Source organism: Gadus chalcogrammus, chromosome 1 (assembly GCF_026213295.1).
Source record: "Gadus chalcogrammus isolate NIFS_2021 chromosome 1, NIFS_Gcha_1.0, whole genome shotgun sequence".
Classification (NCBI taxonomy): Eukaryota; Metazoa; Chordata; class Actinopteri; order Gadiformes; family Gadidae; genus Gadus; species Gadus chalcogrammus.
Window position 1 is genome coordinate 2,635,512 of NC_079412.1, and position 10,862 is coordinate 2,646,373.

Here is a 10,862-nt window from a genome sequence, read left to right on the forward strand (position 1 = left end):
TGGAATGGACCCCATTGCACGGTTCTCAGCTAGGGTGACCAGGCGTCCGGCTTTAGGCCGGACAGTCCGGATTTTCAATGCCCTGTCCGGCGTCCGGCGCAGAATCAAGCCGGATGCGTATTTGTCCTCCTTTTTGAGGCATAGGCTTGAAGAGCAGAGTTTTTTTCATCTTTGCTGGGCTGCAGCACAATATCCAATCATAGACTGTAAAAAATGCATCCAACGCAGTAACATATCTGGTCTAACAAATGACGGCTAAGAGCGGTGTCAGGTGACCTGCTTATCATTGGTTAAAAAAGTAAACAAGGGTCCATGTGCTGCTACGTCATATGACATTGACAGAAAGTTAGCATCTTGCCAAAACGCAAGACCTCGTCTGAATCCGAATACTCATACTTGACTGCTATATAGTATGCATTTTGTAGTACGCCACAAATATAGCGCGTCCGAATGCTCAGTACGCATTGTGTAGCACGGAAAACGTTTCCGAATGCGTACTACTGCCACAGTAAACAACGGAGTTCACTACGCTATCCCACAATGCAACCGGAGTCTGGTAACGAACGAAGAAGAGATGGATGACCCCGACACCACCAGAAAGACGTCGTAGAAAGCGGCGAAAAAAAGAGTAATTAAAAAGAGTAAAAAAGTAAAGTAAGTAATTAAGTAAAAAGAGACATTTTTTATTTAATAGCAACGATGGCAAGACGGAAAACAGGTATCTTATCAAGGTAATTTTGCCGGCATCTGAGGGGAGATACGTCATCTCCAAACATCCGGTGGAGTTTCGGCGGTGTTCGGAAGCGTTCGGAGGTGTTCTACGCATAGCTGTAGACCGTACTACACAGTCAAGTGTGGTACGGTCAAGTAGTAGACACTGAACAGAAATAGTATGTACTAAGTATTCGGATTTGTTTGATTCTGAATGGACAAAAGAGCATGAATTTATATCGAAAAGTTTTAAAAAGCATTTTTTTTTATTATGTTGTTACCTGTTAATTGTTTTTCACATTTAAGTCCCCACATGTTATGCTTTGTGGCACTCTTCACTTTAAAAGATTACTCTCAGTGGTCACTTTTTGAACACCACAATGTATTGAATAACTACAAATACTGTGAACAAACACTTTTTGACTTTTCATTAATATTTTTTCCTATTCAGCTACACAAAGATCATCTTTAAACCACTCAAAATTGTACTATAAATGAGAGTATACCAGAGTCCTATGTACACCATAGTAATTTATTAATATGCCGCATAATGTCCTCCTTTTTGGTGTTATTGAAATGGTCACCCTATTCTCAGCCGAGCTGCAAGCAAGCTGGGAGATTTCCAACCTTGCAACTCGTGCAGGCGGTGTACGAGGCATATGGAACCATTATTGCTGTGTTACCTGGTAAGACAGAGCTGTGAATGACGTCACATAGATGACCTCGTCCGGTATGTGAACACCAAGATCCCATTAGCAGCACCAGCTCCAGCTCCAACACCCAATTTCACAGATAGAAATAGGGCATTACTGTGTGTAACTGATTTAAAGAGACTCAAATAAGACAGATGCTTAAACGGTATATTACTACAACCTTGACTAATGTTGATCCGTGGGACACAGCCATCTTGGATCTTCAGCCGTCTTGGGACTTGCGAGATTCTTCCGACTTAACGAGTCGGAAATCCGACCTCAGGGGTGTTCCAGTTTAATTGTCAGATTAAATGTCAGACTGGTGTCAGACCCTGATGTATCAGATGGACAGATCAGCCTACCATCCTACCCAGTTGACTGTACCAACTGGTATGATTACCCATCCATCATCTCTATGGACCCTCCCATGTGTGATGTCACTACGTCTGGGGGCAGGGCAGAATTTGAGATGGCTTGGAATGGCTCATTACACTAACATCTGCTAAAATAGGGTCCCTTTGATATTGAGATGGCTGACTCCATAGCACACATTACACAAGTGCAATGGGATTCACCTGAAGTCAATGATGTTACATTATGCAACTACATTCAGAAATATTCCACTATTGACAAACTTTTCTTTATACAATTTAATTCAAAACATTTTCAGCATGTTCACTTTATTCTCAACTTTTATTTGTAAATATAGCTTGAGTAGAACAAAGAAAAAATATATAATATATTCTTATGCAGTGAAATATGTAAATGTGCACATTTAGGGATTTACACAAGCAATGTTCACAACACTGATGAATATCAGAACAGTCTTCTGTGTTTGCCATGAATGTGGCTACTGAAGAGCGCATATATATGCTGTACATTCATAGGATGCGATAAAACACCTGTGTTCAACAGGCATTGAAAATACAAAAATTGAATGAGAAGGAATGACGTACAATATCATCTGGTTCATTCATGAATAATGCATGAACGGCATTTTCACACACTTACAGTTCACTACATGCCATTGTTACATAAGCATACATTTCAAGAGCAAAGGATCAAAAACAACTCTGTTATGGCCAAGTTGTGTATTTTGCAACTCCATTTCCCAGCAGGCCATTCTTCGTATTGTTCAGCACCATGGAGTGTCATATCTGAGCACCTCAACCCAAGAGGTGATGGCAAAGGTGGGTCTGACTATTGTTGTATCAAATTAGCATAGTTGAGGCAGAATCTGTATCAATTCACAAAGGCAGTGATTAAATGCATAATTAATTACAAACACACACACTACATTTTCTTGAAATGCATTGTTTGTTTGACATTGGCTGTATTATAAAACCTTAATTATTAAAAAATCGATATTACAGTCATCTTGATCAAAAATATAGAACTGAAGAAACAGATTTTTTTCAACTGTTGAGCTCTTCACTGAGGGCTTTGTATTACAGTAAGGCCAGAGATGATGATGGTGATAAGAAGAAAGATTAACAAGTAAATATCTCAATAAACACTAGAATATAAAAACATTTTACAGTTAGCACTGATCACCAGATGGTCTGCTCGACCATCATTGACATGTGCTTATCTAACTGTAGTTGTACATAGTTTTGCATTTGCTTACGTTGCTCCATATTACAGTTCAGTCACATATCGAGCAATGAAATGTACCTTTAACACGTGGTGACTTTGACTTGGGAACCCCCCCTTATAGCGACCTTTCCTTGCTATGTGTTCAGTAGTGTACATTGGTAACCTGATGTGGCCATCACTGGAACCGAGCCAGAGAACCATCAGAGATCTACCAGAGATCCTTCACAGATCCATCAGAGGTCGGTCAGAGGGCATCACACACCCAACCTGTGACATTGCATAAAATGGAGGAATGTCGGAGAGACATTGGCAGCTTCCCAAATGGTAGAAAAGGCATTTTCGTTTTTTATTTTTGTTTCTTTTCTGTCCAGCTAAAAACAAGGAAACACTGACACACTAGGTACATTAGCAAAGCATAACATACTTCAAACAACGTCAAATTGAGCTTATCTTATGGGCTTGTGTCGATAATGGGAGACTTGGACAACAAACAAAGAGCACAACATGTTAAAGCACTAGGTGTGACAACCGCCCCCTGGGGAGCTCTGCTGAGGAGCAGAGAGGAACTCTTGGTTGCTTTGTCTTTGCACAATAAATTAGAATGTCGCAAGCTCTCGCTCTTCCTCAGAAAACAACAAGATATAACTAGCAAAACAAAAGCTCAGCTAGCCGTGCGCTGAGTCCTGCTGCGCCGCGGAAAGCTGTGTACTTTGATGTGTTTGGACAGGTGGTCGCTGCGGGCAAACTTCTTCTCGCACACGGTGCACTGGTAGGGCTTGACCCCCGAGTGCGAACGGCGGTGCCGCGACAGCTCGTCCGACCGGGAGAACCTGCGACGAGGACAGAAGGGAGCAGAGGTCAGTCCCCAGTGAGTGGAGGGAGATGTGTACAGGAAGAGTCACACTATCATAGGAGGCAACTGACTCATACGAGGTGTGGTTTTGAACATTGTGGTCTGCTATATCCACAGGAAAAACTGGACCATTGACATGGACTTGGGATTCTCTGATTCGGAAGAAGTAAGCCAATGGTGACACATTTTCTCGGGCCGAGTTGAAGTTGCAGAACACTTATTTTTCAAAGACAGGTCTGAAGCAGTACTTTCCTTAGCTGAGTGTGACAGACCCCCTTTAGAGGAATAATACTCAGAACACATTGTAAAAAGCAAGTAGCCCATTGGGTGACGTCATCTTATGTATTGGTGTGTGGTATTTTCCACTGCTGCAAGATTTGTGTAGAAAATGGATGTAGAAAAGTGTAGAAAAAGTGGATATGTATCAACATTTAGAAAGACACAGCCAAGTCCAGACATGCTGTCAGCTTCAAACATCCAGAATGCTTTGAAGCTGACAGCACTTTGGCCTAGCAGCTGAAAAGAGAAAGGGGGTAGCAAAATCACACAATAACACACTGAATGAGATTGGGTAAAAGCCTGGACAGCAAGAGACAGAAGTGCTGAAACTCTGAACCAAGAATGCACCCTGGACTGATGTAAACACCGGTGTTAACTGTTTAGCATGATACAGAGGTGTTTCAGTCTCAATTGTTCCTTAAAGAGCTAGTTGCACGACATGCATGTTCCTGAATGTAGTGTGAAACCAATTGCTCTCCCTTGGGTCTCCGGATGTTAACACTGAATTTTCAGACATTGAATTTGGCAGCTGAATTTGGCATGTTGAATTTGGGGACGTTTACATTATATTTACGTTTAATTTATAACTTTGAATATTTGATTTTGATTTTTTAACATTGAATTTTTTAACAGTTAAATTCAGAGGCAAAAAATCCAGACATTGACGTTATGTCAATGCAAAATCCGATGGCACAGATTTACTCTCATAGAAATCGTAATGAACGGGGTATATCTGATTAAAAACTGAACTTCACTATCGCACTAACGTGAACCGCTTGCCGTCATGTTTATTGTTTAAAGGGAAAAAAGGGTCGCATGGACTATACGTCATCCAGCTCAGGCTGCGTAGCAGTGCGTGTGCGCATGTCGGCTCATTAGCATCTATACCGTCGCCTGAGCACACCTCTCTGAAGTGTGCTCAGGCCACGGAATTGAACTGTACTTGAGTACGATTGGCGTGCTCACACTAGCCAAACGATCTAGACTTTAGCGGCGCAGAGGTGTCAAACGGAATTAGGCTAGGTACAGATGGCCTAGTGTGAGTGCGCCCTTAGACACAGGGAAGAGATTATGGGGCGACGGGATGGAATGTGTGGGCTCACATGGATGATAATCAAGGTTGAGGTGGAGGTGGTGCCACTTGGTTGGGGGCTGCTTGATACGCCTCAGATGATGGCCTCGCTCTTTATTGGGTCTGGCCCATCTAGAAATGTTTTTCCATCCCAACTCTTCTTTATTGTTGCAAAAAATCTCTCTCTCTCCGTCTGACGTTCTTGCCCACAGTCATGGTTACTATTCAACCCATTTCTTCTTTTGTTGCTGCGCCTTCCCTCACCAGAGGCTCTGAGCCGCAAACAATCCACAGGCAACAGCTTCTGCACTCCAGTAAGAAGGAGAAACTCACTCACACACATACTTCATTCCTTTCACAACCTCCTACATCGGTTAAACCCCTGCCTTGTCTTCCAAAATTAACATTGTAGTCTGGCGCAGGCAGGAACTTTCTGGTTGGAGGAAGCCATACGCACCACGTGTTGAATACTATTCGGACAAACACTATTATTAAAAAGTATTCAATACCTACTCACTGATGCTGCTGTCGTATGTAAGTGAGGTGTGTCTGTCTGTCTGTCTGTCTGTCTGTCTGTCTGTCTGTCTGTCTGTCTGTCTGTGTGTGCACACACACACTAACCCTAATGCGTCAACACACACGACACGTCGAAGGTACCTGTGTCTTTCTCCTAATGTTTCAGCCAAAGAGCCAGTTCTACCTCAAACACACAGACTTTCAAATACGGTTGAGCGTGTATTTGATTGTGATTTATTTAATTGCGAGCACCCAACACACACGTCTCCATACGTACATGTTTTGATTTACATGTACGTATGTTATATTAAATTTTGCAATGCACACACACACACACACACACACACACACACACACACACACACACACACACACACACACACACACACACACACACACACACACACACACACACACACACACACACACACACACACACACAGCTGTCAGGTCCCAACTGCAGGTGTCCCGTGCTGTGGACATGTCTGCCAGGTTTACTTTACAATAGGAAGAGGAATGTCACCCTATTGCTATTTCTGCCAATCACTGCATCTCCTGACGCAGAGTGTGAAAGCGCAAGCCCAACACTTTTATTTCCATGCCAAGCCTGGCAGTCAGGGAACAAGGCTCCATGACGGCAGAGCAGGGAGAAGACACAGAGAGAAGGACGTCATCAGGTTCACCTGCCTTTTCCCTCAGAGACTTTGCTCTGGCTTTATTTAACATCAAAGGTTGTTCCTCTTCAGCTCCTGCTTTCTCAGTGATTAACTCTCTCTGGCCCACGACAATAAAAAGATCTGTCAGTGTTACTTCCTTCCCCTGAAGGTGTGTTTACAGGGAGAGTTTCTGTCAGTAACCCTGTGACAGAACCTATTCACAGGCTCAGATGTGAGGGCTCCGGATTCCCGCTAAGAACCCTCTACTCCCCCAAAGCCGGTGCTAATGAATGACTGCAGATGAATGACTGCAATGGTCAGTTAAGATAAGGGTGTTCATGGATGTATTGAGCTGTAGGAGACAATGGGCCGCATGTGGAGCGTCTCATCCACATGTAATTACTGAGATGGAGGTTAGGCCCCGTTACAATAATAGAGCAGCAATTAAGCAGATGCAACGCTTAACCTCGCTAATGAGTAGACCTTTAACGGCCGTTATATAACCGGCTATTATTATCCCTCTGATGAAGGGTTTAACCTACGAAGATAAAAAAGCCAGGAGCACAACTTGCAGTGGTATGTGCCCTCACGTAATGCTATTTACAGAGATTGATGTAGGAGCTGACATCAATATCATTGCACTTGTTGGTTCACAAGCACCATCACCATCACCATCACGGGACTCACCTCCATCCGCAGCCCGGCCAGCTACAGGCGAAGGGCTTCTCCCCCGTGTGTCGCCTGAGGTGGGCCTTGAGGTGGCTGCTCTTGGTGTACATCTTGGTGCATCCAGGAAAATGACATTTGTACATTTTAATGAGGTCTGCCACCGGGTTCTTCTGGAACTTCTGAGCCCCGATCAGGAGTCCTGCCCCCAGGTCGGCCGCCCCGTCGCCGGCGCACAGGGGCTTGGCCGCTATGGGAACCGGGGCGATGCGCACAAACTTTGAGGAGGCGTTGAGGCTGGGCGAGGGGAAGAGCTGGGGCACCAGGGCGAACGTCTGGCCCTGGATGTGGACCAGGAGCTGAGCGATGCTGACGTCTGAGGCTGGAGAGGGCTGAGGGAGCTTGCTGGCTGGGGCAAGGGGGGCGGTCCCTGGCTCCTGTTTGATTCGGAGGGGCTGGATCCTGAGGACGACCGGTGCCCCATCACCAGCACTGCTCTTTGTGAACACAGCCTCGTCGGGAAGCATGGTCTTGGGCCCCGTGTCGGGTCCTACACTTGATTCCTGTTTGAGGTTGGCGACTGCTGCGGTTTTGGTTTCCATTTTAGGGATGGAGGCGTTGGCTATGGATGCAGAGTTGGTGACAACTGGAACCGTTTGGTCCAAAGTATGGACCTCTGATTTCACTGTGGGCTCCGGCAGGGAGGCCTTCTTGCAACAGTCCCGACCAACACTGACACAAAGCACCTCATCCAGCCCGAACACCACAGTGCCCTCCTCCTGGTTCTCCATGTTCACCACCTCCATGTTCTCCTCCAGGAATTCCTCGATCTCCTCCAGCGTAGGCTGGAAAGACCCCCCCAGCGGCTCCTCCATCTCCACACTGGACCAAATGGGGAAGTCCAAACTCTCCTCCTTCAAAAGCTCTCGCTTGGAGGACACTCCCTTGCGAGAGTTCCAGAGAAGAGGAGACATGGGCAGGGGGACCGCGGCCCCGCTGGAGCCCCCCAGAGAGGCCTGGGACAGCAGGTAATCCAGAATGCTGTCCTGGCTCTCGGTGCTTGAGTTGCTGCCATAGCTAGAGCTCAGCACCTGGGAGTCCGGGCTGGAGCACGATCGCGGGCTGGACGAATCGCTGCGGTCGTCTTCGGAGAAGGGCGAGGGCATCACCTGGTAGGAGCCTGAGTCAGTCACCATGTCTGACAGGCCATAGGCAATTGGAGAGCCACCGTGAGGCTCCACCTTTCCTGGGAAGTTATCTACCATCCCTGGCAACTGAGGGGGAAATAAAGATATTCCTTCTCTTCTTTTGATGTCCGTGTTTCTTCAATAGTTTGAGAGAGTGATCCAAATATAAGTTCCTGGACGAAAGAAAGAAACAAGGGGGCTGGTCACTTCAGTGGTTTAGTGAAACCAGTCCTGCTACTCCAACACCTCCCCTCCACCAAAGAGAAGGATCGCCAAGGCTGCTCCAATGCCTCTAGCAAGTCTAAATAAGCATTAACACAAATACGGTCGTTTTAGAATACAGTAATGGCTGATGCCAGTGGATAGATATGCATTAAGATTATGATCTAAACATTCACAAAGACAACTCTTACCCAGGCCAGCGTTTAATTTCCTTGGCGGAGCTTGGTTCCAGTGATTGGAGGAGCGGCGCCCCTTGCAGGGGCCCCTCGGCCAACCTGACCGATAGTAACCGAGTGAGACTGTCAACACTGTGAGAGGGATGCAATGCGTGGGCCACGATGCTCAGAGGCGACACACAGGCATCCATCACCTGCTACCGTTAACCCCAAACTTTAACACACACTGGATCTCATCATGGACTTCCGTTTTGCACAAGAAGACCCACAAAGAGAGCCACAGCCATGGCTCAGGCAGCATACGTTTATTTTCTATCGTCTAAATACGATCGGCTATGGCAGGCCTCACGTTATTATTCTTCCTCAGTGCTCCGGCTGCTTGCAATGCAGCTGGTTATTATTATTCTAATAAACCAGCCTCGGCACGCGCTGAACACATGTAATAGACAATAACATGGACCGCAGAGTGAGGCAAATAGTGAAATCGAAATAACACCACGAATTAAAATCGTAAACCCCTTTTTAGACGGAATACTATTAATTCGTATCACATGTTCTATCAGCAGCTCCTTATGTTGAATGTATTTCAAGTGTGGATTCTGCATAATTGGGGGAAGATTATCCACGGCCACGAGGGCGCGCGTGAGCGGCTGCGGGTCTCAGGACGTCAACATGTTTTCGTCCTGCAGCGCTGCTGCAGCATATGGTAAGAGGCGCACGGCTTGCAGCAATTCCGCTACAACAAAACAGCGTCAAACAAGAAAGATAGTAAAAAAAATCTCACCTTGCACAATTTCAAGAAGAATGTAATCCGCAATGCAACGCCCCGTGAACCGGGTATTCCTTCGCGTCCGGACGCGGAGGTAGCCTACAGAACAGGCGCGGTTCGCCCTTGAGTTTACAGCTCGTGCAACAGCCTTCCTACTGACTACATTCGGGGCGGTGGAGTTGTACTATAGTCAGCGTCACATGACATCCAGTGCGTACAGGGTCAGCGGAGTGGAAGTAAATGGCTGGCGCTGAAGGCTCGTCCCTGCTCTGGAGCGCTATTGGGCCGCGCACCTCAGAGGGCGGGTCCTGTGTACGTCATTCAGGATTGCCTGGGTCAACATGTGGCGGCGGGCTGTTCGCTGCAGCCAGGGAGCAGAGAGCCAACTGTTCCCCTCTCATCCTCACTCATCCCCTCTGTCAAACTTCTGGAGGAGGCTGGCGCAATCCCTGCTTGGCCAACTCATGGTGTTGACGAGTTTAGCTATAAAGTGAACTGTTACACCTTTCCTGTTCGGCTCTCAGACCGTAGTCGGGGAGCACAGGGGAGACGTTCCCTCCAGGGCCGATGTCCTTTCGGGGGTAACACTCTTCACTATAACCGGCAGTGGGTCTGTTTATGGGTCGGAAGACACGGGCACGGATTCTTGGCGTTTGGTATTTAACAGTACACGTATACCAGTGACGGCTGGTGGTGTTTTTGGGTGGGTGGTCTAACGAATGCATTACATTTATCAATAATTCTACTTCACAGGGCTCCAGACGCCATGAGGTCACCTTTATATCTCTGTTCATAACTTTCATATAATGTGAATGATTTTTAAACAAGAATAAGGTGTAGAGAAATGCGTGTCTTTATTTGAAGCACAATTATAAATAAAAAATATGGTGTTTAAAGTGCTTCACTGAGCTGAAATTGAACATTTCGAACTAAAACATTAAGCAAAATAAAACTTTTTTGTGCTTAAAGTATTAAACAATTAAAATGTTGGCCGGTCTCCCTTTGCGCAAAATGCGGCTGTAGACGATCACACACTCTTTGGTAGAAACGTCTGTGTCGCCGTCAATCATGAAGGACATCTATGTGGTGTTTCCGACGTCCGCAGCTGTCTTTTGCTTTAAGGTGTCGCCTATTATCGCAATGAATTGTGCACATGCCATCTCATTGCTATACGGCGGGTTGATGTTTAATCAATTTTCTTCATGAGAATAATTTCGGATTTAAATTTGGAGAATGGCAACTCCTCTTTGGCAATGTTGTATGCAACATTAAATTTGATCATTTCCGATTCCTTAGAGAACCTTATTGTTACTGCCTGTCGCTGAAATGCAGCTGGGAGAGGGGCCACTTTCTCTACACACTTGTCACGTCATGTTCGGTTATTTAGACATATGCTTTTTTAATGTTTCGACCCGCTTACAAATGCACTATTACCGGCCATATTCTGATCGCACTCAGTAAAAGCAG

At 45.9% G+C, this 10,862-nt stretch overlaps 1 protein-coding gene across 6 annotated transcripts; it reads right to left on the reverse strand.

Moving 5' to 3' along the window:
- Positions 1–960: 960 nt before the first annotated feature.
- On the reverse strand, positions 961–9,607 carry LOC130399159 (Krueppel-like factor 15). 6 transcript variants are annotated; one of them, XM_056604992.1, is made up of 3 exons: positions 9,411–9,607; positions 7,063–8,401; positions 961–3,829 (listed from the first exon to the last, which is right to left on the reverse strand). In XM_056604992.1, exons 2-3 carry the CDS (start codon positions 8,304–8,306, stop codon positions 3,661–3,663), a joined length of 1,413 nt encoding a protein of 470 aa, XP_056460967.1. In that variant the 5' UTR covers positions 8,307–8,401; positions 9,411–9,607; the 3' UTR covers positions 961–3,660. The 6 variants fall into 6 exon arrangements, with proteins under 6 accessions (XP_056460967.1, XP_056460982.1, XP_056460973.1 ...); XM_056605007.1 differs by having other exon boundaries at positions 7,063–8,725; positions 9,411–9,601; XM_056604998.1 differs by having other exon boundaries at positions 7,063–8,758; positions 9,411–9,601.
- Between the last annotated feature and the right edge of the window lie 1,255 nt (positions 9,608–10,862).